The sequence below is a fragment of the Daldinia childiae genome (assembly GCF_008694065.1).
Source record: "Daldinia childiae strain JS-1345 chromosome Unknown Scaffold14, whole genome shotgun sequence".
Lineage (NCBI taxonomy): Eukaryota > Fungi > Ascomycota > Sordariomycetes > Xylariales > Hypoxylaceae > Daldinia > Daldinia childiae.
The window spans coordinates 405,382-431,881 of NW_022984655.1; the positions used below are offsets into that span (position 1 = coordinate 405,382).

A 26,500-nucleotide genomic window follows, 5' to 3' on the forward strand; every position below is an offset into this window, starting at 1 on the left:
AAAAAGAGCTTTATCCTGCGAAAAGGTATCGTGACACGGCAGTATGGCAGGCCGGTAATACATCGCAATCCAACCCCAGCCGGCAACCTGAGCTATGGTAGTGGCCGTGAACCCCCACAAGTGGGTAGAATCCGAATTTACCAATCAGTCTATGTACAGTACAAATAGACGCCAGGCGCTTATTTACCTGATACTCTTGACCTTAGTTAATCGTTGGTTAGACAAAAGCTTGCTTCGTCTTACAATATTTGATAACGTGTTTGAAATAAGCGCCATGTGGTTAGATGAAATATTTATTAGCTCCCTATATTAAAGGCGCTCTCAAGATTGGGGTAAGTTTTATCCAGACGACAACATGAGAGAACCCAAAGGAAATCAGGTCATAAAATAAAAATAGTATATATAATAGGTACATAGTAGAATTTGTTCCTCGGAATAATTGCCATTACTGTGATATTTCGTCATATCAGAAACCCGTCCAACCAAATGGTATCAATGGCCGCTCATTGCCTGTCCCAAAATCTGACACGCGTATTTATGCACAGATCGCATGCAACTCCAGGATAAAAAAGAAGAAAAGTCCTAGAATATTATAACGATGTAACGCAGATTCTCAGTTAAATGAATTTTTATGCCCAAGTCTATTTCCCACTTTCTCGACCTTTAGCCCCCGCAAGATTACCCGTATCATATTTGCCCATGTTGCCCCTGCGTAGGTGACTGGTTCGCGCCGTGGCCTGGTGAATGTGGCGATTGTGGCGGCGCGTGGTTTTGAAGCGGCGATGTCTGACCGTAAACTTGAGTTCCATCAAGTAATTGTGGGATGTACGTGTTTGACCCAGGTAACTCTGTTGGTGTGTTGCCGACAGCAGGCAGTTCGGTACTGTACGGCTGCCCGTATGGTTGTAAATATTGTTGAGGGTACTGCTGGGGATATTGCTGGAGGAATGGCTGGGGAGGATATTGTTGCGGGTATTGCTGAGAATACTGCTGATTATACATCGCCATATTCGCTGGTGGTTGCCCTGGAGTGACTGCAGACATCTCTGAAATGCCCGGCGAGCTGGGATTTTTGACAGGCGCGTAGTATCCTTGCTCAGGGTTATTATGAGCCGCATATGTCGTATTAGGGGCCGGGCCTTCGGGAGCAGGTGCCTTGCGACGGCGTAGGAAAAAGAAAGCGAGAGCAGCGATCAATGCTAATCCTGCGACACTAACACACACTCCGATAGCAGCCTTAGCTCCTGTCGAAAGACCAGCCACCGGGACAGCAGTTTCTTGGGTGGCTGCGTTAGTTGCAGTAGGAGGGCTTACAGTAGCCGAGCTTTCTACATCGCTAGGCTTAAGAGCTGTCCAGGATCCTGACCATGATTCTTTCCAGTCGTTTGAGCTAGCCTTGATTGAACCACCGTCTGCAAGCTCAACAACGGAGGGAGCTGGTATGTTAGGACCAGGTGCTTGGGCAAGCCACCACGATTTAGTACCCCAATTTGCACCAACAAATGCATCCTGGAGAAAGGCACGGCCAAGAGTGTAGATCTTAGCAGGACCTGTATAACATGGGAAATATTGCGTTGGCTTGTCGGTCAATGGTGCTGTTAGCGTAAGATTTAAATGTCGAAAGGGAACGGAGATGGAAACGTTCTTCGTGTTCGAGTCGCCTATAAAAACGAACTCCAAGACAGAAGCTGAATTAATAATTTGCGTGTATTTTGGCTCGTCGGTGTTCCAGAAATATAAACCGAGGTCCTCATTGTACGTCACGGGTAGGTTCTTCGCAATAGCATCGCACGTCGACTTAGGGAGCGACAGGTAAGGAGAACAACCATCGACAGAGACTTGGACACCCCCAGAAGTAATGGATGAGTTGTCGGCTGCGAGGAGACCACCCAAAGATTCAAACTTCCATGGCGAAGACCCATCTATCACTTTGATGCTGATGTCTTTTAGAGTGATATCTTTCGTATAGTCATCGGAGTACGTAAGAATATCTCCTACGATTCGATTCTGATCGTAACCGCCAAAGTAAAACGAACCCGGCATCCGGGGGTTTGCGGATCCCATATGCATGCCGAAAGAATTGGATGCGGTTATGTTATGCGACCATAAATATCCAGGAGCGAGACTAGCATTGATAGGCGGCCCATAGTTGCTAGAGAAAGATTGGTTGACTGTTGCTGGAGCCCCTATCCCCAAGCAGCCTACGGTCAAAGGATACCACTGTCCATTTGGATAAGCCATATATGACTCGCTCAACAGAGCCAGCGAGACGTTCTCTATCGTCTTGCCTCCAAATTCCATCCTGTCGATCCACGACTTCGTCGTTTCGCCAAGCACTTCCACACCTTGCATATAGTCTGGATTTGACTGATATTGAATCGAACCTGTTGACCCCGTAGTATCCACCTGCGACTGAGCGTCGTTGTAGAGTCCGGCTTGGTTAGCATAACACGGAATCGTCGTATTTTGGTTACAGTAATCGCTTGTCAGGAGAAAGGTTTGAAATTCCCGCCCTGGGTACATCGATATCTTCTGCTCGCTACCCATTGTCACCTCAATCGCCGGCCAAGGACCATCAGGTCCAAACGTCGAGCTAGACCATTTCGCCGCGATAGGCTTTGTGTCCGCCTCAACGAGTCTAAAGACCGCTAGATAGAAAAGAAAGGATATAGGTAAAGATCGTGTAGAAGCCATGGCTAGCTAGAAGTACGCAAAAGTGCGGTACAGACAACGCACTATTTTGCGGCTTGGTCCAAGACAACACTCGAAGCCGCTATCAAAGAGGAGAATTAAGAAAGACTGACATTAAAGAAGGAATGTGAGTAAAGAGCGGATGGGATGGGATCATCACTATACCAGCACCAGGAACGCTCGACTGGAGACAAAGTCCGCCTTGTATGTTCCATACGAAAAGTACAGTACATGTATTGCAGCAGGTATACTCTACTGAGTATAGGATCCATTAGGCGCTTACGGAAAGCTGCCGCTAAACTATCTAGGCTAAGACAAGTCCTACCCAAGAATATTCAAGCAGACAGGGAGATGAGGCTGTGGATCGTGAGACTTTTCAGGGTTGCGTCCCACTATTTTTACATAGTACATGGCCATTAGAAAAGCTTCGAAGGAGCTGAATGCTAGAGACCTCAAGCCGAACTTAGTTAAGAACTGCATCAGCTTCCCGTTTGATGGAATCAGCAGTAGGTAGTCTGCGCCTCCTTGTTACTGTGGACGGGTCCGAATTTAAGCATTGCACATGGGGTCACCCCTGGGAATTTTCTCATCTTAAGAATTAAGATTCCAAGGCTGAAGCGGGAGAGATAAGGTTGATGTCGTGAAGCCACTCTGTGATCTGTACTACGGTGGTTCGACTCTGCGCGGTTACAACGTGAGTTGGTGATCTTATATTTAATCCGTAGACCAGCTCAGTAGCGAAGAAGAATTAAGCCATACCGCTGTCTTCCATGTCTTCTCTCTCCTATATTGAATAGGTTCAGCAGAATCTTGAGTGTTGTCAGGTAGGCTCTGACCTCTTTGGGGGCTAAAAATATACCAAGCTGAATATACCTACCATCTCCACCATGAATAATACCCCATGAAGCTTACTAAGAATGTTATTGATCGTGGAGCTCATGTATATGAGACCATGGTAACCACTCATACCCCCTAGAGACGTGCTATCATAATGTGATTGGTAACTTCGTAAGTTGATAACTTGGTCGGTTAGGTGCTAGACGAGTAGCGATCAACCGAAAGGTCCGTCGGGGACTCGGAGCCGATCATCTAATAGCAGCTGGGTCGTCGACCGTGGGTAGAGGTTGACACCAGATCAGGCAGAAGAAGCTCAACGAGTATACATAGTGCGACGCTTCCAGGTTTCATATTATGAGTCTCAAGCTGCAAGCGAATTCTGCAGAATGCATCTTGGGTTAGCTGTCACCATTATAGGTGAATCCTTGCAGCGGGTGAGACTCTATTGCAGAATATATTTATGGCAATCAACGGCCTTGAAAATGGATCGTATCAAGTTGATGATCTCCAGTATTCAGCCAATCGAAAGCTGTGATGGAAAAATTACAATATTAAGGTATAACCCGCGTAAACGAGTCATGATGTTAAGTAGAAAATACTTGAGGCAGCTGTCGTGTAATCCGCGTTTGTGTTGTACTAAACCTCAATAGAAAAGAGATATGTAGGTACAGTGGAAATTAGATAATCAAGAACTGTGTGGGTGCGACTATCTTAGCCCCAGCATATTAAGATCAATTTCCTTAAAGTTAGCGCGATAATTTTAACGGCACGCACTAGATCGTCGACCCCCACCGAACAAAGAAAGAGCAGCAGAGCAGTTTACTTGAACTTACAGGTACTTACGTACGCGGTAAAGTACCTAAAGCCACGTGTAGGTGGATTAAGGTGGCAGTCATGTACTTTTGTAGTGTATCATCTTTCGTAATCCTTACATGGCGACGCTTTCAATGCGATCGCCCATCACCTTTAATCCTTTCAGCCTGTTCGGAATCTCGTTCGGAAATCCAGGTCGCAAACATCACCACCAATTTCTCCCCAGTTCATCTACACTAAGGTATACTGTGGGTAGATAGCTACCTAGTAGGTAGTTAGATATTGGTTTGATGTCAAATTACATAGCAAATGCCTATTAACTTATCCCTTCCTATTTTCTACTTACAAAGTACCTTGTTTCCCCGATGAGTGCTGTTTCATTGCTTACCTCTTGGTATTAATTCCCTTCTCGGCGAATCCTTAGTGATTCAACTTCCTTCTTCGTCCACTGTCGAATCTTAACCTCTACCTTTAAACAACACCATTTCGATATGGCTCCGCTTTGGGGTTCCTCGTGGTCCTCTACATGGGGCTCTCTATCTGGATATAGTGCCGTTCAGAATGGCGAACAAAACACAACCCCAGGCTCTACTACCGATTCACATCTCAAACCTAGCATCGGCCAGATCTTGAGTTCGAAGCGAGTGCGCTACGCTACTTTTTCCCTCGCTACCGTCGGCATATTCCTACTAGGTTTCCGAAACTACGATCGTCTCCCATCTATCGAGAGTTTGCGTAATAGTGGTGCTGCCGTCGTCGCCGGTTCCAATTCAAATTGTCCTACCGCGGTCGTACCGGCATTCGAAGATGCTCAAGTTAACTGGTCGCAATTTGCGTACACGCAATATGTTACCAACGCCGCATATCTATGCAACTCGGTCATGATCTTCGAGACTCTATCCCGCCTCGGTAGCAAGGCTGATCGCGTCATGATGTATCCCGAAAATATGATGGATGCTGGCGAGACGAACCCAACGTCAGAAGAGGCGAAGTTGCTCGCTAAGGCCCGGGACGAGTACAAGGTTAAGTTAGTGCCCGTAGAGATTAAACGACGAGCCGGAGGTGATGGTAAGCACGCTCATGTCTGTTCTTGGTTTTATTTTCTCTAATACTGTTTCAAGCTACCTGGGCCGAATCTTTCACCAAGCTTCTTGCATTCAACCAAACTCAATACACCCGTGTCTTAAACGTCGACTCGGATTCAACTATCCTCCAGACCATGGACGAGTTATTCCTTATGCCGCCGTGCCCTGTTGCTATGCCTCGTGCCTACTGGCTATTTCCGGACAACAAGATCTTATCGTCTCAGTTGATGTTAGTGCAACCCAGCGCGGTTGAGTTTGACAGGATCATGCAGAAGATGGAATCTGCCGGGCGTAACGATTATGATATGGAAATTGTGAACCAGCTATACGAACATAGTGCTATGATTCTCCCGCATCGTCCTTATGATTTGTTAACGGGCGAATTCCGTGGGGACAATCACCAGAACTATTTGGGCACCGACCGTGAAGAATGGGATCCTGTCGCCATTTTTAACGAAGCCAAGTTTCTTCACTTCTCCGACTGGCCCGTGCCAAAGCCGTGGATCCCGATGACTGACTCGATGCGACAAGACAAGCAACCTAAATGTGAGACGAAGAACGGTCAAGAGGACTGTTCAGCTAGGCAATTGTGGAACGGGTTTTATGATGATTTCACGGAGCGGCGTACAGTAAGTGCTAATCCTATAAATCATAAAATTTGTAGACACTAACATCTATATCAGAGGGTTTGCAACGCCGGAAGGAAAGCTAGGCGATAAATCAGGAATGTCGAGTGTTCCGTTTTGGGTCGTTGGTTTGTGTTCTACTAATGAATAACTCGAGTTGTATTTTACGTGGCATGACATGTTATAGATACCAGCATTGAATAATTGAAGCGCTTTTACTTCTTTCACAAAAATTGATTGCAGCAGGTCTATTTAAATGTTACCTGTTTAACAAAGCCTACCTAACGTCAGTAGGTGTTGCTATTAAAGGCTCAGGGGAAATGCTGTAGGTGGGTGTTATTGTATTATAATAGTCGAAGCTTGGATGGGCAATATAAGTTCCATTTAATATTTACTAACAGTTATTTCGAGGACAGTGGAGAACATAATTTATCATTTTCAAGGTGGTCATTGGGATACAGCATAGGCGTAACCTACTTAAGTGAAAGGATGAGTGGTCTTCCGTTGCCCTCGGGAATACTGCTTTAGTATTAACGAAACGAAACTTCGAGTACCTAGAGGCCTAAACCCTAGGATCATAGAAGCAGATCGTTCAGCCTCGCCTCGATAAGTCCTTCTCTACTTCGTACATCAGTCTTGTCCTCAACCAAAGACGCCATAGGATTTTAATCCAGTTACATGCAATATCTTCGTAGAGCAATAGGGCCACTTTTATCGAGATACGGAGAATACGAACTTCGACAGGTCTCCAATCTGTTTGGGCTTGGTGCTCTTTTCCGAATTTAAGTATGACGAAAAATAGTCCAACTGCTTAACATTCGTATTCATAGCTAAGGGGACATAGTCTCACTGCTTGCTATATTTTGATTTAAAAAAAGGAAATACGAGTATGGGAGGAGGGGACACGATGCTGCAACCCGTCCCGTGAAATAGGTATCACTCTAATTCTTATATGTTGCACGGCTTGTCTTACAAGCAAACCCCTTTTCCCTATCTGTTCCCCCCTTTTCTGTGGCCATCTCGGAAACAAGTTTCTCTGCGAAGGTAGGTACTTAACTTAGGCAGTTTTCTTAGTATCCCTATTTTTGCGTAGGTGCAACTTTACGAGCTTTCATCTCCTTCAGTAGAGGTAATGGTTCTAGTTTATCAGGCTAGTTAAATAACGAAAGCGGTGCGTCTCCGTGGAGCTCCTGGATCTAACAAGATGACGGAGACCTTAAACCTGACTCTCATTTTTAGTAGAATGGAAAGATATCCATACTTGCCTCTAGAATAGACTTCATTGATGTTGTAGATATCGCTAAGAAGAGCTGATGTAATGAAAACAATGAGTATTATACCAGGCTAGTGACTATAGCGTCGGGTTATGATTTGGGTTGGCATAGGAGAAAAGAAAGTGCTATATTAAATGACATGCTATCGGTTTCACTATAATCTACCCTATTTTGATCTTCATCTCGAACGTCTTTATAGGCATGGTCGCTATTTATGCCGAGCTATACTAACTTATACTAACTTACACTAAAATATTAGTACGATGCTTGGACTTAACTTGAGAACAGGTAGCTAGGCTGGTAGATACGTAAGCCATTCATACTTGCACGTGGCATTGTATATTATGTAATTCGTGCGACCCAAGAAAAATTAAAACTTTTTCAAAAGATAAAATCTTTTTGATTCTATTTCCTTCACTTCCTAACCCAAATCAAATTGTCAAACAATAGCTGAAAGACGCTTACCTATGAGGGATATATGTATCAACTCTTCAAACTCCCCACGCCAAAACGGATAGTGGGGTTGATTTGCCATCAGAGTACCTATCAGAAGCCTTAAAAATTATTACTATACGGAATTTGGCCATCGGCAAATCCGAATTCGCGGTATCGGTAGATCGGTAGGCCGCATACGGTTATGAGTTGCGCTTAACTATAACCGTAACAGGAGGTGGGTGCGCTATATTCCTACCAACGATCAGTTATGAAAGTTATGGAGACGCCGTGATTCGCCCATGTCTATAATTTGTTATATCGATATCTAACAGCCGGCCAAGAACTTGACGAACCAGGATGTCGGATTCAGGGTCCCCCTCGTCTAGTTTACAGCAGGCTGAGTATCAACTTGAATGGCTAGAAATATACTAGGATAACTAGGATAGAGCCCCAAACATGAGGGGGGATAAATATGTACAAGGGTTGAAGAAAAAGGAAGGTGAGCACATGAAAGGTGCCGTCATAACGGAACCAACTTCAATCTATTAATTAATTTCTTCCTTCGCGCAACATACATTAGTTACATGGTGCATCTCATCAACGCCCCCTTACCTTTATGACGATACCCTGGGTTATGAGAATCTGTGTTTGTATGCATGTCATCTTACGGTCTAGTCCGGTTTCGTCCATCTCACGCATTTCGATCTTCGGTATTCGTACTGCAGTTCTCTAGTCCATGTTCAAGCGCTCTCGGGTGCGTCTTGACAGTCGGTGATGGCTATCGACGCCGAGGAGCTTCTTATTCAACCTTTCCGAGAAGTTGTAGAGCGGGGCAAGGAAGCCGTCGCTAATGCCGAGGCGGCGGCCGGCAGCGGTGACGATGACGATGAGGACGAAGACGGCACCGGTCCGTCGAACGGACAAAATGTCGCGGATATGCTCAAAGCAGCACGTTCCCTAGTTAAAGAAGGCGATCGAGCCCTGCAGAGACTCCTGCCACTATGGCAGGATCGTGTTGACAAACATGGCGATGCGTTTACGGAGGCTATGCGACAGAATGGTGAATACTTACCTACTACCACCACTACCAATATAAGGGTTGCGATATACCATTACCAGTCAAACTGAGGCCATCTTTGAGGAGCCCTACTAATCCTAAACTTATAGATCAGATTCTCGATAACCAGAGACGGCTAGAAGATTTGCTCTACGACTTGGACGATTTCGTCCAGGTTGATTCATTCGACCCCGAGAAGTTCTCAGATGTGCAAGCATCGTCAAAGGCATTTGCTCTAACCCTTATGGAAACTATGAAGAGACTACATATCGAGGAAAACACGCGAGAAGTACCGTCCCCTCTACCGTGGATACAGCCGGTATCTTCACGGGGTTCGAATAACAAGGGCCGTGGCAATAGTGGATCTATTACTCCTATGAGGCTCAGCGACAATACCGGCGTAAGTGGCACTAGCACGCCATCTAGACGACCATCCAGTCCCGATATACTAGGAGCAGAGCGCGATTTCATCAGTCTTATATCTACCCCTCCAAGTGCGCCACCTCCGAACCCGAGGACGTCAGCCTGGGTTAGCGAACAGACTACTGCTGCCAAATCGTGGTCTCGCAATAACTCGATACCAGAAGATGACTACTTTGTGGGGCAACCTGTCATCTTTAATAGCCTCGACAGCCTTACCCTACACGGCCAAGAGTTATCGGTACCACCTAATGCACCTAAAAGCCCGGATACTTCATATAGTAGGATATCGTGGTACACCACTACTGGTAGTTATACCTCGGGCCCTAGATCATCCGTCCACGTCCCAACGAGCGACCAGAGAACCACTTCACTTGCAAAGTCCATGTCAGACTCCCCTGAAATACACGATCCAACTGGAGTTGAACTACCGTCATTGCCGAGTCCACCGGCTTACGAAGATGGTCTAATACCCGCAGAGGAACTTTTTGCGGCAAGAAAAGACTCGTTCTCTGGTTATCAGATCGGATTGGATAGCAGCCTTTACATAAATAAGGGCTTATGCACTGGTGCGCAAACTTATCGAGTGAAGGGGCGCAGGGCTGCTACCAAAGCCGTAATGGAATATGTAAGGGCATTTTGGCTTATTGATCTGCCGCCTATATCATAGAAAGCTGATATATTCGTAACGAGACGATTTTCGCTAATGGTGTATAACTAGGGAACTAGACGAAGCACCGCCCGATGCACAGAATGCGAGTTCGCGCAATCACTGTTAGAAGTAGAGCTTGACGACGCTCTTGACCGTAAGCTAAATTCCCTAAAGGCCCTAGGTCACTTAGCTAACCCCTGAGACTCGTAGCGGGTGGAAACTTTGGCAAATCCGGCGTTTTGTATCGTCTCCGATTTCTGTATAAGTCTCACTTGGTTTCGGACTCAGCATTTACGATGCGATTCGGTTGTCTCTTTTGCGCAGAAAAGGGACAGACTGTCTATGCCGACGATGCTACGATATTTACAACGCAAGACCAGTTGTTTAAACACTTATCACGCCACCCACAGCCTTTGCCGGAGATCCCTGGGATCACGATCCTGTAAAAATCCTGTCTTCGATTCCCTAAAAAGTTTAGCTAACAACATAAAAGGTATGGCGAAGTGCCCAAGAACGATCCTAGTGTTGAAGATTATGATCTTCACTTCCCAAACCCTCCTGTAGCTAGCCTACTTCCAGACACTGCGACTCTAGCCAAGTTTCCATCTGCGAGAGCCATTAAGAGCCACATTAAACGGTATGGACGCGATTTAACAGACCCTGACGGTAATTTGGATCGGGTTATGAAGTTTATAGAAGGTGCCCGGATCGTTGGTCTCGAATTTCCAGAGAATTGGAAGGGAAAATGGTGCACTGGTTGGCACGACGGTCAATGGGGCTCCTTTCCTACGAAAAATGTCATCCTCGAATTACCTGCAAACTCCCCAGGCGCAAATACGTGTACCGACGGCATGTTCGTTACGACGCGTTGGAAATTCGAAGTGAAAGATGCGTCGGCAGGATGGTTACAGTTTGACAAGGACGAAACTTTGTCTAATGTTTCCTGTATGTTGAACCTCAGCCTAACTTAATCCCCTATATCCTCCTTCAGCAATTTCATAGTGGACTCGGTTGCTAATTAGTACTACCATTTCGTTTAGGGCTGAATCATGATGACTGGTGTTGGTACGGAACGAAGAAGAACGGTAAAGGAGGGCTTTTCCCACGATTTTACGTAAAACAGGAGTCATTGAGAGGTGGCGCGATTAGGACTGGAGAAGAAGACGAAGATAGTTTACCCAAGGCCAAGAAGCAGGGTAGCTTCGGGTTGCCTAGCATAAAGATGCGTAGAATGACCATCGGCAGTAGTTCATCTTGATATACATACAATGGTGATCTCTGGCGGGATTACCAGAGGGGAGATACGTTGACCTACAATACCCTCTACGTTAGGACATATTCACTTCTAGAGCATTAGGAGTTGTAGGAGTTAGGGATGGTAGAGGAGGCATGTTTTATAACGCTGTCATTACAGTCGGAGATATCAACTTGCTACTTATGGGAGGGCTATATACTAGGCGTATAGAGGTCTATAAGACAAGAATGCTTTTACATTTATATATATTCTGTATATATAAGGACAGTGTAATATCAGTATAAAGACGGTATAGATGCACAGTAATAAGCAATGTGGGGTTAACCCCAATAAATACCTCTACGTGCTCTACCCCACACCAAAATAAAATTGTGGCTTTAACAATCAATACGTACCGACGCTAAAACGGTACTTAATTCAGGACGATGACATCACTAGAGTTTATCATTCCATGCTCTTCGCCTCTAAAATCATCCAGCCTCGCAATCTATGATCGAGATACTAGCCGCATGCAAACTTGTCTATCTCCTTAGTCATATTCTATTCGATAAAGAAGATTTGAATGCTTGGACGCCTCTTTCTGTTTTGAAACTAGTAATGTCCATCACTTTAGATCTTCTGATAGGTTAACCAAGTTAGATTTTCCTATGGTGCCACAAGTTGCTGTAGCTACTACGTCATATTTGTCTAACGCAATGGCCACATAAGAAAACGTGAAGCTCCGTATGGACACTGGGGGCCGACAAATACTTTTCAGCTTTAGGTACATAAGTGAAGGGGCTTTAATGCATAGAGCTGCCTGACTTAAAGCTAACTTGTCAAGCTTAGCTTGTGACGGTAAACAAAAGAAAATAGTGACGTGATACATTTTGACATATTCATCATCCTTCATCATCATACATTTTTTAAAAACTCCACCGACTTTCCTCTTCCCGTGCCAAACAAAATCATTTCTTATTCCTTCCATCCTTTATGATATTTATCATAGTTTAACATACTTAATTTTTCTGTAATAGAACGAATATCTAGTACGAAGCATAATATCAACGTGGATATAATCGTGTAATTAAGTTTAGATATCGATACCTATATCGTCATGAGGTGGCTTTCGACCGTCCTCTCTCTTGGCCTAGCGGCTGATGCCGTCGTGGGTAGTAGCTGGTTTAGTAAAGCTGGTAAGTTATCACAACGTTATATTCTTGAAAATGAGCTGATTACATGGTATCACTTGCTAATACCTCTGGTTAAACACAGCATACAACAAGTGGCATGAGACAGAACTAGAACGATGGTTGTCCGACAACGATATCCCCTACCCTACACCGGCTGATCGAAAAGATCTTGAGAATTTAATTCAGAAAAACTGGGATTCTTATGCCGTTTCCCCTTATAAGAACTGGGACACGGACAAGCTTACAGCATACCTGAAAACGAAAGGTGTAGAGACTAAAGACTCTGCAAAGTCGAACAAGGATTCGCTTGTCAGCCAAGTAGCGAGCTCCTGGTACGAGACGGAAGACAAAGCCCAGACAGGATGGACCAATGTTCAAGATTGGATCTTGGATACCTGGACCGATAGTGCTCTAAAGTCGTTTGCCGACAAGCATGGCATTCCAGGTAATATTTATAACTATCTTCAAGTCCCTTTGATATCTTACTAATATCGTGTACAGTCCCCCAGCCACGAACCCGTGATACTCTCCTTCAGAAGGTCCGCTCTAACTACGAGACCGTAGCGAAGAAAGCCGGTGAGACCGCTGCGTACCCTGGAGATTGGCTTTATGGCTCTTGGTCCGAGTCCGACCTGAAGGAGTGGCTAGACACCCATGGGGTCCCTGCTCCTCAAATCACTGACGTAAGTTTTACCTGAAGATCCGGTCAAACATATAGAACTAACACCGTGAACTATAGCGTAACCGACTCATTGCCATGGTTCGCCGCAACTCTCGCCTTGCTTATCTAAAGGCACAAGAGCAGAAGGCATCTGCTTCCGCCAGTGCCAGTGCTGCCTACGCTACTCTCACTGATAAGCTTATTGATGCTTGGAGCGAGTCTCAACTGAAGGAGTTCTGTGACAAGAACGGAATCAATGGTATGTAACTTGGATAGCCGCTGGACCACTCTCGTAACTTTTACTAATAGCATCTCCAGTTCCTCAAGGCAGCAAGACTAATGAGTTGCGTGCACTTGTCCGGAAAAACCGCGCTGCGATCCTCGGTGACAACGTATCCGCATCCGCTTCAAGCGCTTTCGGTGCTGCCACTAGCAAAGCTGGTAACCAGTACGCCAAGGCCACCAACGATGCCAGCCTTGCTGCTCAGGATGCCTTCAACAAGGCAACTGATGTCTGGTCCGATAGCCGACTGAAGGGTTATTTGGATTCTCGCGGAGTTCCCGTTCCCCAAGGATCGAAGACTGATGAGCTCCGCGCCTTAGTACGACGCAACGCTCATAAGGCTGCCCACCCCTACAGCGCCTGGACTTGGGACGACCTATCTTACGATAACCTAAGGAAGTACCTAGCCAGTAGCGGCAATGCAGCTGCAGAGAAGGTTGGCGAGAGCAGCTCCGCTACCCGAGACGAGCTCGTAGACGCTGCTCAATCGGCTTACTCGTCTGCTTCAAGTGCCGGTGGCATTTCGTACGCCTCCGCGACAAGCTACTTGGCTCAAGCTACCGAGTCAGCTAAGAAGAGCACATTCAATACCTGGAGCGAGAGCGAGTTAAAGGCGTACCTAGACAGCTACGGCGTGGTAAGTTTCATCTCCAATTTGGAACATCTCGGTACATGTTAAATAATCTATAAAATACTAACTTCCACATAGCCCGTCCCCCAGGGCTCCACCCTCAACGAGCTTCGCGCCGAGGCGCGCAAGCAATCGACGTACTTCAAGTACGGCACCTCTAACCCGGCTAGCACTGCGTTCGCCAAGATTGGCGAGAACGTCAAGGACGCCTACCAGTGGGTCGTAGGACAACTGGGTGCCGGTTCCGAGGCCGCGCAGAAGAAGGCTGGCGAGGTTAAGGAGGAGCTATGATCATATCATCGCGCTCAAATACCCTTTATATTAAGCAAGATTGGGGAGGGGAAGGGATGGATGGATGGATGGGTGAAATTCTAAATGATGTTGAGGTACGAGAAGAATTGTATGAGGTGCGTAGCCGTTAGATAAGAAAGATGAGCACGCGATGATGATAAAATATGGATGGATCGACTTGGCGCAACGAAAGTTAAAACAAGGTGTACTGTTGTTCTATGGGCTCTTTTTCATCACGGTTTGGGTAGGGCAGGGTCATGATATTGGCTATTACGATTTCTAGGATCATCCCCCCTCCCCCTATTTTTTTGAGGGCTCTTGTTAGTAACCGAGTAGGCAAGACTTAACACTGGCTTTTGTCTACGTTTAGATGATGAATACTGTAGTTGAGATTGTGAAATTAGTTCTATTGATATGTTGTTATGGATTGATGTCTCTTGTAATACCCTGTGCCTATTACTTTTCTGACTTAGTGATGTTGTCTTTATTCGAATGGGTATCTCATAGCTGCACTTCTTTAATCGTGAGACTTCGGAATTGAACTTAACAATCAATTTATTACCAATTCACGGCTGTAGATATTCTCCCTTGTTCTTTTTCCTGTTGACTTTTCACTTACTCTAGCTCTAATTCTATGCCTAAAGAAAGACCTATAGTTCAAAGTTGACTAAACGAGTCCACCGTACGAAGTGTTAGGTAGAGATATACATAATAGGGTATGGCCATAGGGATGAATTAGTTCAAGGTAGGAGTGAAAGCTAGCTCACGAACATGAGGGATTCTGGCTGAATGGTATACTAACGAGAACGTGTTAATAAGGCCTGGTCAAACTCGTAAAAATAAGTAGCGGTATATCTTGATTATATTAGTTGTCTTGAAGGTAGTAAGTTCCAATACCTCTTGGAGCAAAATAACTATCAAGTGAAGTTTGAGTAGGATTGGTGAATAGCTGAAGGTGAGCATTTGATATTTAACTATTAACTATAGGATATAGAAATAGAGGGGAATGCGATATTAGCAATGTCAATATTAACCTGAAGACGATTATAGAAACACTCATGTCAATAGTATCACAATTTCATAGACGACGATAGACGTTATGATGAAAGTAGTTTTAGATTGAGTCTTCTATGAAATAGTATCTTGTGAGACGTTGCGAACAACATCGCCTCTTTAGGGACAAGACGACGCGAGAGCATTCATACTTTTCAGCATGATGTCAAACACGATTTGTCTTCGCAAATATATCGGGGTCATTATTGTCCTTCTACAGTATTATAAACACCAGGTTCCGCTTTTGTCTACGGCCGTCTAAATAAGCACCAGAGCTTGTCAGGCTAGATCGTGTGGTCTTCAACCACCGGAACGAACAAGAGATTTAAGGAAACTATTGACAAGCATAGTAATTTCGCGCAGCTGCTACCAATTCTCTTAGTTAGCATAGCCGTGGATAGGAGTATCGCGTTGCCGGCCATGACTAGCCTTCTTTAGATACCAAATCAGAACCGTCTGACAGGGGTTCTAGGTACAGACGCTGGAGACAAAGAAAAAAGAAATCACCCTGTGATCGATCCGTATAAATACATTGGATTCGTCTTGTAGGTAGGTGATCAATGGCCAGGGAATGACCTATTGGAATAGGCCACACCGTCCATCGGCGTATTGTGATAACAAAAAAGGAAAAAGAACGTCGGGCAAGAGTATGACGTGTAAAGGATTAGATCCTGAGATCTACGTCGGGAATGCTCCTCTGCCGTTTATGGCCAAGATGGTGCTCCGATGATGCTTTCCTCTTCTGCGTCACGGTTGAGAGAGGGCTGCTGGCGAGCTCGGGCATCTTCTTCTGCTTACGCATGGGAGAAATGGGAACGTTGGTAGTAGCGATGCGCCCATCCTTAATGCCACGGAGAGTGCCCTCAAAATAGGGACCAGAGAACGCGAGAGATTCTCGGGTAGCCTTGCTACGGCTAATTAACTGATGATTCGCTTGGTCCCGGCGGAATGCGCCGACGATATTGGTATTATGTTGGAAGTGGTCAAGGAGGGATGTTACATCGCTGGACGCAGTACCGGGGCGGCCGGGTGTACGACCAGGTGTGCGGAATATTTGATCCTCCGTCTCGTCATTCTCGAGGGTTTTCTCTTCTTCAGATGATTCATCACCCTCGTCATCCTCATCGTCATTATCCAAGGTGATGAAATCTTCCAACTTGAGATTCTTCTCTGCTTCATCGACGACTTGATCGTCCGAATCAGACGTCTCAACTGCATTCCCATCAGATAACTGAGAATACCAAGCTTCTTCAGGGCCAACGGCGTGCGTATTCATAAAGTCCCCGTAAGTGCTAGAGGAGATCATGCCGCTCATCATGATACTGCCCGGATTGCTGAGCATAGGAGAAGACTGGGTCTGGTCAAAATAGTGGAAGTTGAATTGCTCTGGAGAGAGATCGAAACCTCTACCTCTCATAGTTTGATGAGTGAAGATCATCATCTTGCCGGTTCTCGGGTTCAAGATCGCAATGGGCTTCTTGCTAGACTTGTCGAGGTTGAACCGACCAACGCGTGGTTGGCCGCGGCGTGGCCGAACGAGCGTAATGACATCCGAATCGGAATCATCGTCTATAGCCTCCCGCCGAGTCTTACGTCGGACGGGTTTCTCAGGCGGATCTTCCTCATCGGTGGTATCCCCATCAGCTACGCGGGGAGGATTAGCATACATTTGTTATCGGCCAAGTTTCTCACTCACTTTGATATCCATCCAGGGAGATCTCGTCATCGTCGGATAGATCCATGGGGGTGTTGGTGGAAGTTGATAAATCCTGGTTTGCCATAGGCGTAGGAACCGGCGTACTATCTTGATCGTCCAAGGATTTGATCAAAGCCTCAAAATCAGAGGCTGGCTCGTCGTCAAAGCCAAGCCAGTCGCCGGCAGCGGTAGAATAATTATCCCAAAATGCTTCCGAGTTGGACGAGTCGTAAGGATCAGCATCATGCTCAATTTCTCGACGGAAAGAAGGATCGAGGATGCTCTTGTCAACGAAGAGATCAGGGAAAAAACCATGGTCTACATCGTCATCAGTTTCTGTCGAGTCGTCGTCCGACGAATCTTCAGGGATATCGAAGCGGACGCGCCGTTCTGTGCTGGTATATCCCTGATCAATTGTGAGATCGTCGTCAGCGTCTGCTTCAGAGGAGATGCCATCCCAGCTGGCATTGTCGTCCGCGTCGTCATCATCGCCCTCGTACTCATCCCCACCCTCACCGTCATCTTCATCGTCTTGTTCATCCTGTTCGTCTTCTTCATGCGGTCGAGGGGAGCGTGAGCTGCGAATAGGCTTGTGCAGTTCATGCGAGAGAATATGCTCCTCCTCGACCGCATTTATTCCATCCTCATCGTCGTCGTCAGAATCACTGATGTCTTCTACTCCAGAATAACCACCCTCATCAGAGAGGTCGAGTGACGACGAAGCATCCGAGGCACGACGCCTGGAGACCTTGACAGGAGTAGTCGGTGGCCGTTGTTGCCGTACGTTGCGGGACATTGTACCGTATGCTAATTATAGAGGATATGCGAGAAATGCAGGGGTTATGGTTCCACCCCCGGATTCGAGGTTGAGAAAATCGAGACAAACGGCGGTGAAGCCTTAGTGATACTCGAACAGTGCAGATAATGCAGAGAGTGTCCACTCTCGTGGTAGTATAAAAACCTTTTAATTTCTCGACAATGCCCTTTCTCAAGGTTATGCCCGAGTTGTATACTGTTACGAGGGTATATGGAACGAAGTAATGGGCGATTGTTAGGAAAGGGGAAGGAGTTGAAAGGGGTTGAGGGAAAAGTATATCGTGGTCACTGAGCCGAAGTCGTATACGCCGGCAATGGATGGGCGAAATGCGCGGTAATGCAGTAATTCTGTCTAATATTTAGACTTCCGGGAGGCACCCTTTTGGCTGAAAAAGGGCACACAAGACAGTGAAAGCCTGTATAACTTCGTCAAGTTGTCGAATTGCGATTGAATATCTCGGTGAACTGCTGGACTACGGGACATGACCGGGAACGCCAGACATGTCCCGTAGTGGGTATTTACAGCTCAGCGACGGCCGAAGGCATTGTTCTCGACGAAGTTTTAGTGTGATCTAACTGGAATACTTTCTTGAAAGCTGTTTGTAGTGCGACTTCGTTGTCTTGGTTGTAGATTGGTTTTCCTGAGAGGAAAAAAGTGAGAAGGGAAAAATATGTAATTGCAGGCCCGGGAAAAAACCACTGGTGGATATATCCCACTGTTACTGCAGCTTAACTTTTTTTTTCTTTTTTAGTTCCATTGGTGGGGTGACCCTGACTTCCCGCAGCTCTGCACGGTCCCTGATTTGTTCATCCCCGTTCATGGGCTGAGCTAAACTTAATTAGGAGGTGTGTCACCGCCTTTTTGACTTGCATCTTTCTTAGCGCACTTAAAGCCTAAAATGCCCCTCTAGAACCACCAAATTGTCCCTTGCGGTCCACTGTAAGGCCCACTATATAATCCACTATAAGACCATCTCTAAGTGGCTATCTAAAGGTTTACTTGCTGCTCCAGCGCTGGCAGTTGGCAGTACCTAAGGTAGTGCTACAACAGTGTGCTACATATTGCTTCATAATGTTAGTGTTAGTGGTTCGAAGCTGCATTCAAATTTTGCTTTCCCGAGGCGTTTGAGCTCCAGTTCCACTTCCAATTCCACTTCGAACATGACTTTCTCATGGTCATGGTCCGATACTAATCAGCGAAGACCGGCAGAGACGACGTTCTAGTCCCTGGTATCCACCGAAAACTTGTTCAACTCTCGGAGGTTCTCTTGTGACGCATTCTAAGAGGAGTCATTTTAAGAGGATGACACACGAATACCCCTCCCAAAGTTTCTTTTATTTTCTATTCCGCTCGTATGTTTAAGTGTATTATTATTATTCAACTGGTCCATTTAGATATCTCTACGGCGACTGGTTATTTTCATGGTGTATAACTGCTTCTAGATTCTATATGGAAATCTATATCAATCATTATTCGATGCGGGACATGTGGTGTTCTATTCTACCTACTCCAACATACATCTTCCACGGGGACATACAGGTATATGTGCGTGTACGGAAACAGATAAATTGGCGAGATGGGGTAGTTTTCCACGTTCGTACGATACCTATGAAGCTTCAGCACATGTAACAAGGTATGCAGACAGCTTTACATATGTGGTCTAAGCATGTATGACCATGCATGCCATGAAAGTAAGCGAAGTTATCGAGCAGATATCTCGTCAACTTCCGATTTTCTTATCCATCGACCCATCTTACCCCTCGGTGACGATGACGATACATAGAAAAGCAAGGATGCATACATAGGTCTATCTCCACCTACATGTTAATGTATTATGTATGTATGTACATGATCCTCACTCTATGTACAGTATAAACCCCTCCAGCCAAAAATTTCAATGGTGATCTCTAAAGTTACATGCACAGTAGATCTTCCTTTTAAGATATGTCGATTCTTTCTCCGTACTTACCGAATTCGTTTCGTCCGAACCAGCATCAACATCCCATTTCATAATAGTGTACTCAAGCTCTCCACAAGGGTAGATTTCATCAACGGTGACGTGCATTTCGCATGAAATCGAGATCGATCGCTTTCCGAATATCTTCTATCGATATTAGTCTAGCTTATTACGCTGCACTGCATACTATGTAAAGTAAGGTACTTAGGAATGTAAAGTGTACTGTGTTGTATTGTTGAACGAGAGCGGTTAGGGAAATAGGAGTGTTAATACTAACAGATGATTGCGAGACATGCATGTCATAAACTTGCAAACCCCTGAAATAGACTCGCGAGCCTCGTTGGCTATAACGTATGAAGAAGAGCTAATGTATTAATATTGACTCACATGACTCGGGCTCTTTTCTTATTGGTTTGACGTGCAATTTAGTTTGATAGAACCTCTTGTCGTCCTATGAAATCTAGAATTATAGAAATATGGAGCAATCCAAATACGTGGCCGATGTTACTCAAAGGGTATGTTTTCAAGGGAGATATCCGATGCGTACATGTCAGAATCGCCAACGCGAAGAATCCTTCGAACCACATGAAAATGCGAGGAACTTGTCATAGTCCCTTTTATTGGGAGAGTAAACCGGATTATGATTGAACTAGTACGGAAATCGGAACGACCATTCTTCGCACCTCTAGGCAAGCTAGGAATTGCAATGAAAAGCGTATTCGCGTCGCCTGGAGGCAGTGTAATACCAGGGACACATTGAGAGCGATCATGGGCAAGCCCAGAGGATGCGCTCCCCTCGTAAAAAAATTAGAATAATCAAGATTGAGTTCAAGTAGAACTCTTTCAGAGATTAAACTGAAAAGAACAGATACTACACTTGATCTAAGCCAAAAGGCAAAGAGAGCTGAAGAGGAAAGAAAAGAAGAATTGGAAGAACGGGAGAGGAGAGGAGAATTTATGTTGGAGAAATCTGTTGGTGGGGTAGGTACTTACGTACCTAAGGTAGCCGCAATATAAGCCTCTAATGTGGGGTTGGTTGTGGCTTGAAACAAAATACGTACCTGACTTATATAACCATCCATGGAAGGTCCGAAGAACACCTGCATGGTTGGTTGGTTGCCTAGCGAAACAAATATGATCCGAAGTAAATATTGACTTAATTATTTCATCCTGTAATAGGTCGCGACTTCCATCATACCAACATATTAATATCTTAGGTATTTTGTATTTGCATATGCTTTTTAACGCTAATGCTTTAAGTATCCAACCATTTCTATTCTAACGGTTGCATCTATGCCGGACGGAGCATTTCTTGCATTACATGTATACATTTGAACAGTCTTAAAAGTCTAGAGTCCAATTGTGCATTTGTGCTGCATGTAATTGCATTTGCTTTCAATCAGCCTTTTTCTCACCGCTTTCAAAAAACTTTACATCGTGTAGCCGTAGTTCCATCGTCATGGAGCCACCTCAAAAAGGGCACGCGAACCTCTTCCAGGTGTACTTGAGACTACGGCCTCCTCAAGCTGGAAATTCGAGTGCTGAACGGTTCCTCTTAGTCGAAGAACCTGTAGAACGCGATAACCCTACCCATATCACCTTAAACCCACCGAGCGACCGAAGACGCGCTATAGAGAAATTCGCGTTTACCCAAGTTTTTGAAGAAGATGCCACACAACTCGACCTATTCCAGGGCACCAGAGTGCTTCCTTTGGTCGAAGGTGTATTAGCCCCTCATGGAGGTGACGGTACAGATGGTCTGCTAGCGACCTTAGGGGTCACTGGTTCAGGCAAGGTATGTCTAGCAGTAGCCATAGTATGACGGGAGATATGGTAACTAACGGCCAGCCTATTAGACGCACACGATGCTTGGATCGCGGAGCCAGCGAGGTTTAACCCAGCTTGCCCTCGACGTCGTATTCCGATCTATCGAATCGAACATCGTTGACTGCGAGACTTCTCCTATGTTGGAGACAAGTATACGATCCTCTGACGCGTCTGAGGCAGCTATTTGCCCTGCATCAGTATTTATCGACACGATGTACACTGATTTCAGCAGTTCACGGGGTGGATCAAGAGCTACGACTCCAATGATTGTAGGACCTCCTAACATTCCTATCCAACCACCTACACGCATTGCTACACCCTTACCACCTGGTTGTTTTCCAAGCAGCCCTCAAAGTATACGACTAGTTAGTCACGATGACGATCTGTCGAGAATAATACTTCTCTCAACACCGCCCGGTGAAAAGGAGATAGCAGTTCCAACCCTAACGCAAGCTGCGTCTAATAAGCTTAAGCCAAAGTTGGCTCGCTCCCCGTCACCCCAAAAGCATTACATGTCTCTCACATCTGCCGCAAGAAATAAGAAGAATGTTACTAAATGTCTAATGAAGGGCGACCACGCACCACTGACGCCGAGAAAGAACCTACAACGACCGTCTGCTTTCCCTCAAGCACCAGATATTAGCACCATTAGAGCATCCTGTGACCCGTCCGCCGAATATGCTGTCGTCGTCTCGATGTACGAAGTATATAACGACCGGATCTTCGATCTTTTAACTCCCCCGATCAGGTCAAACAGCAACAAAGAGCCTCGACGACGGCCGCTGCTTTTCAAGTTTACAGAGCTATCTTCTGATCGAAAGGTTGTAGCGGGACTTCGAAAGGTCATCTGCGGCAATCTTAAAGAGGCGCTAATGGTTCTCGAAGCCGGGCTTCACGAGCGTCGAGTCGCTGGCACAGGTAGCAATAGCGTGTCGTCGAGGAGCCATGGGTTCTTCTGTATCGAAATTAAGAAAAGACGTCGTGGCCGCAACAGTGCACGCTGGGGTAATAGCACACTAAGTATCGTTGACCTAGCTGGTAGTGAACGAGCAAGAGATGCGAAAACACAAGGCGCGACTTTGGCAGAGGCAGGCAAGATCAACGAAAGCCTGATGTATCTTGGTCAGTGTCTACAAATGCAGAGCGACGCTAGCAGTACGACGAAGGTATGTTGCATCATTTGCTCACAGTATTTAGGAACTTCGCTGACGACGAACAGCCTAATCTAGTCCCCTTCCGTCAATGCAAACTTACAGAGTTGCTCTTTGCCAACTCGTTTCCTTCAGGCTCGCCCTCAAGCTCCACAAATGGGAGGCGTGCACCACAGAAGGGTGTAATGATTGTTACAGCCGATCCTCAAGGAGACTTTAACGCGACGTCACAAATTCTCAGGTATAGCGCTCTAGCGCGTGAGGTTACCGTGCCACGTGTTCCTTCTATCACATCTACGATACTTGCCAATGCAAACAGCTCAGCGCATTCTCAGCGGTCGGAATCAAGTGTCGGGTCTCGTAGTGATACGAGCTCGCCTGTTCTAGCTCACCATAGAACGTATTTCCATCCTTCTAGCAACCATAGCCGAATGTTCTCACCTGTACCAGACACAGAGAGAGGAACAATGGAGAACGCAGCATTGGAGATTGCTAGAATGGCCGATATGATAGATCAGTTGAATAACGAACTAGTACAGGAAACGGAGGCACGCATAGCAGCCGAGGCTCACTTGTTATCCATGGAAGATCGGCTCGCGGACTTTGAACAGGAGATTCGAGAGGAGTGCTACACAGACTTTGAGCAAAGGCTAGCTCTAGAGATGGGGCGATGGAAGGCCACATTGTCGCTAGAGCAAGAGCGCGGCGAGGAGCACTGGGACCGCAAGGTAGAGGTACTAGCTCGCGGTGTAGGCGTCACAGTCACTATGCCAAGCTCTGAAGAAGATAATGTTGAAGACGAAGATAAGGAGAACATCTTGATCGAAAATCTGGAGCAAGAAAACGAACGATTGCGAAGAGAGGTTGCGATCTTGAAGCGCGAATTATCCGGCCGCACGCCAAGCAAACGCTCTCCGCTTCGGGAGAGGGGTGATGTACCCAGCACCAGGGCCTCATCTTCTGGGGCAGATGCGCTGGGCGACCTCGGTAACCGCATGGAGCAGCTAAGGGTAAACAGCGGCGAGGGCAAGAAGGCCCTTAAAGTGTCGAGCAGCGGAAGCCCTACGAAGAAGGTACGAAAGCTACAGACGAGAAGGTGGGAGGGTACGGCGGTTGATGACGACTTAATGTGAGATGTGAGATGTGATATGAAGCCGGTCGTAAAGTATTTCAAGACCGTGTCGATGGATTCTATTATCGCGACTAGCTATTAGCGGTTGCATAAACGTGTTGAGGATACCCCTTATTTTGTATTTCTGGTTTTAGACTGGGCTTATTGTCTACCAGTATTCATTTGTTTTAATCCTACTCTGTTTGCATATGGATTGGTCTTCATTATTGTAATGCCTATGCTTCTAATGGCGAATGTGTATGATGGTGGCCGAGTTCTTCGATATTAGTATCGGTTTAATTGATGAAGTTTATGCCTGAGATCAAGGGAGACGACCAAGCTTTTTCTGTAATAGTTGATGACAACTAAACTTTGTCATAATAATCATAATAGAAGTCGTTTCTACATCCGAGCCCGCTTTGCTAGTTCCTAGATGTAGATTCGTACGTATCGCTTATACCAGGCGTTGTAAAGCCTCCTTGCACGGAGTTAACCAGTTGTTGCCACTGTCTCGGCCGTCGAAACTCTGCTGCGAAATGCGTAATGTAACAGACATCCCATTCTACTAGCTATTTAGAGAGAGAGAGGCTAACGATTAATCGATTCGATTAAGACGCCGCCGCTGAATGATTAAACCGAGTCCCATTAATTGGCAACGATTGACTGCCCAGACCTGGGCGGTAGATCGAACCAAACTGGTCTATTTCGAAAATTCATTTGCCTCCTTGATCAACAGCTAGGCCTGAATTCGAACGGCGGGGTTATATTCGGTGACGATGGAGTCCGGTGGGTGACGATATAAATGGCGTTACTATTGGTGATCAATTTTCGTACAGTAGTCTTCCGATATCTATAGGAGGCCCCGAGCAGTGCTTCCGTGTCGGAGCCGTCTATTTGAGATTCCATTTCACGGACTGAGATGATTAGGAAGCTTGGAAGATATCAAATCGGGATTATTCGAGAGGTGGCGGTGGCATAATGTATACTTATGTCTGGGTCGCCACGTAATAGCCTTACAATATGACTCAATAGATGATAACATATGTGAGCTAGGTTGCGTAAGTTATTGGTTGGCTCGGATAGGCCTTTAGAATTACTATGGATACGTCTTTAACTACACTCTCCCTTACCTTATCTTCTGTATCACTTATATGTTTCTATTTTATTAGTCCAGTTTGCTTAATTTCACTTGACGTGGATAACCTTGATATCGTGTTCATAGCCTCTTTCTACTCGTTATTAGAGATGAGTGAACTCACAAGCCCTTAATCTACAACATGGTGGAATATGATAAATCATGACTGTGTCGACTTGAATAGTCCACGGGCTTTTACTAATGGATTTAACTCCTTCATAAAGTTACAAGTTCGATAGGCCGGACTGGAACTATGTATGAGACCTACTCTATTACAAAGAAATACAACCGAAATATAACTCTAATAACTAATGCCCGATGACCTGCAGGGACTGTACGCAAACTAGCAACAGCTAACAGGAGCATGCCGAATGGTATATGCAGTTGCTCACGTTTAAATCTCGGTTATCTAAATTTGTCTATAAAGAGAAACTTCTCAGAGACCAGGTTCCGATGTTGAGAATTTCTATGCGGTTCTGGATCGAGCATTACAAATAGCGATGTCAGTAATAAATTGGTCGATCATCAGGGTTGATCTCTTTTGATAACCGAATCTATGAGCCGCTGATGAACATATGCAAACCAAACCTGCCCAACACGTCAAAGACAAATTAGCTCGTTCCGATATTACAACTATGTAATAAGATCGCGGCTATGTGGCGCTTATGAGATATACGAGTAGTAGCATCAAGTGGCAACGGTCCCTTAATCTCTAATTGCCACTGGCCCATTAAGCCCTCTCGAGATAAACAGGAGGCGGTCGCATGAGTATTAAATTATCCCACCGCGCCAGACAGGAGATGTGGGTTCATCTAAGATTTGAGAGTTGATAGGTTAATGTATTGTCCTATCGAATCCTCTGCTGGTCTTGAAAATCCTACGTTGGGTTCTTGGATGCCTAAACTCATCTCTTCATGTAAATTACGGCTTTAAGCATCATGCAAATATGATAGACTCTAAGATTACCTCAAGGTAGTTATAAACTATAAACTATTACGCATAAGCAAGCCAAGAGGCTTAAACTATATGATTCTTTGGAGTATAGGTAGCATTTGATTTAGCGAATCTGACGGGCCGTGTCGTCCCATTGGCGCATGCGATATCCCAACCCATCCCACCGCCGTACCGTACCGTGAGGGAGCTAGAAATAGAAAGATTCGGCTCAGAATTAGACCGATCTTGGCGACCTGATCAGTTAGTGGAATGAAGCTCGAACGAACCATACCACGCGAGGACCTGCATGAGTTTATTCCAGGGGGGCCCGGCATCAATTGGCTAAATATATTGGATAACAAAGAATGTGATGGACTGGGGTCTCTCCACGGAGCTTGCCAGACTTGGCGTCCGTTACACCCTTGGATAATATGCCGTGGATATTTTCCACAACCCCAGTCTCGGCATCATGGACGTGAACGGCATTTCCTACTGTCGATCGCTTCCCACAACATGTTCTTCGTCCAATACTATCATGCCATCGTGTTACACCAGATCTTGCAGAGATCCCCTGGTGCGGTACTCTGGCAATGGCTAAACCCAGGCGTGCCGAAAGAAAGGGATTTGCAAAATTTGG

The 26,500-nt window shown here is 45.7% G+C and overlaps 6 protein-coding genes across 6 annotated transcripts; 4 read left to right on the forward strand and 2 right to left on the reverse strand.

Annotated features, from left to right (window-relative positions):
- Positions 1-687: 687 nt before the first annotated feature.
- Positions 688-2,694, reverse strand: GL218_08855 (putative aspartic-type endopeptidase protein; the record flags this gene model as incomplete). The annotated part of the gene is made up of 1 exon (XM_033585668.1): positions 688-2,694. One exon carries the CDS (start codon positions 2,692-2,694, stop codon positions 688-690), a length of 2,007 nt encoding a protein of 668 aa, XP_033440207.1.
- A 2,138-nt stretch (positions 2,695-4,832) lies between these two features.
- On the forward strand, positions 4,833-6,145 carry GL218_08856 (Glucose N-acetyltransferase 1; the record flags this gene model as incomplete). The annotated part of the gene is made up of 3 exons (XM_033585669.1): positions 4,833-5,409; positions 5,463-6,055; positions 6,110-6,145. 3 exons carry the CDS (start codon positions 4,833-4,835, stop codon positions 6,143-6,145), a joined length of 1,206 nt encoding a protein of 401 aa, XP_033440206.1.
- A 2,390-nt stretch (positions 6,146-8,535) lies between these two features.
- GL218_08857 (SH3 domain-containing protein) lies at positions 8,536-11,148 on the forward strand (the record flags this gene model as incomplete). The annotated part of the gene is made up of 6 exons (XM_033585670.1): positions 8,536-8,821; positions 8,929-9,866; positions 9,960-10,044; positions 10,101-10,332; positions 10,384-10,835; positions 10,931-11,148. The coding sequence occupies 6 exons, from the start codon at positions 8,536-8,538 to the stop codon at positions 11,146-11,148; spliced, it is 2,211 nt and encodes a 736-aa protein (XP_033440205.1).
- Positions 11,149-12,241: 1,093 nt separating this feature from the next.
- Positions 12,242-14,183, forward strand: GL218_08858 (Meiotic sister chromatid recombination protein 1; the record flags this gene model as incomplete). Its single annotated transcript, XM_033585671.1, has 6 exons — positions 12,242-12,320; positions 12,400-12,762; positions 12,819-13,000; positions 13,057-13,237; positions 13,297-13,898; positions 13,971-14,183. The coding sequence occupies 6 exons, from the start codon at positions 12,242-12,244 to the stop codon at positions 14,181-14,183; spliced, it is 1,620 nt and encodes a 539-aa protein (XP_033440214.1).
- A 1,717-nt stretch (positions 14,184-15,900) lies between these two features.
- Positions 15,901-17,728, reverse strand: GL218_08859 (uncharacterized protein; the record flags this gene model as incomplete). The annotated part of the gene is made up of 2 exons (XM_033585672.1): positions 15,901-16,880; positions 16,933-17,728. 2 exons carry the CDS (start codon positions 17,726-17,728, stop codon positions 15,901-15,903), a joined length of 1,776 nt encoding a protein of 591 aa, XP_033440213.1.
- A 3,437-nt stretch (positions 17,729-21,165) lies between these two features.
- GL218_08860 (Kinesin-like motor protein 9) lies at positions 21,166-23,817 on the forward strand (the record flags this gene model as incomplete). Its single annotated transcript, XM_033585673.1, has 3 exons — positions 21,166-21,501; positions 21,563-22,699; positions 22,753-23,817. 3 exons carry the CDS (start codon positions 21,166-21,168, stop codon positions 23,815-23,817), a joined length of 2,538 nt encoding a protein of 845 aa, XP_033440271.1.
- Positions 23,818-26,500: the final 2,683 nt, after the last annotated feature.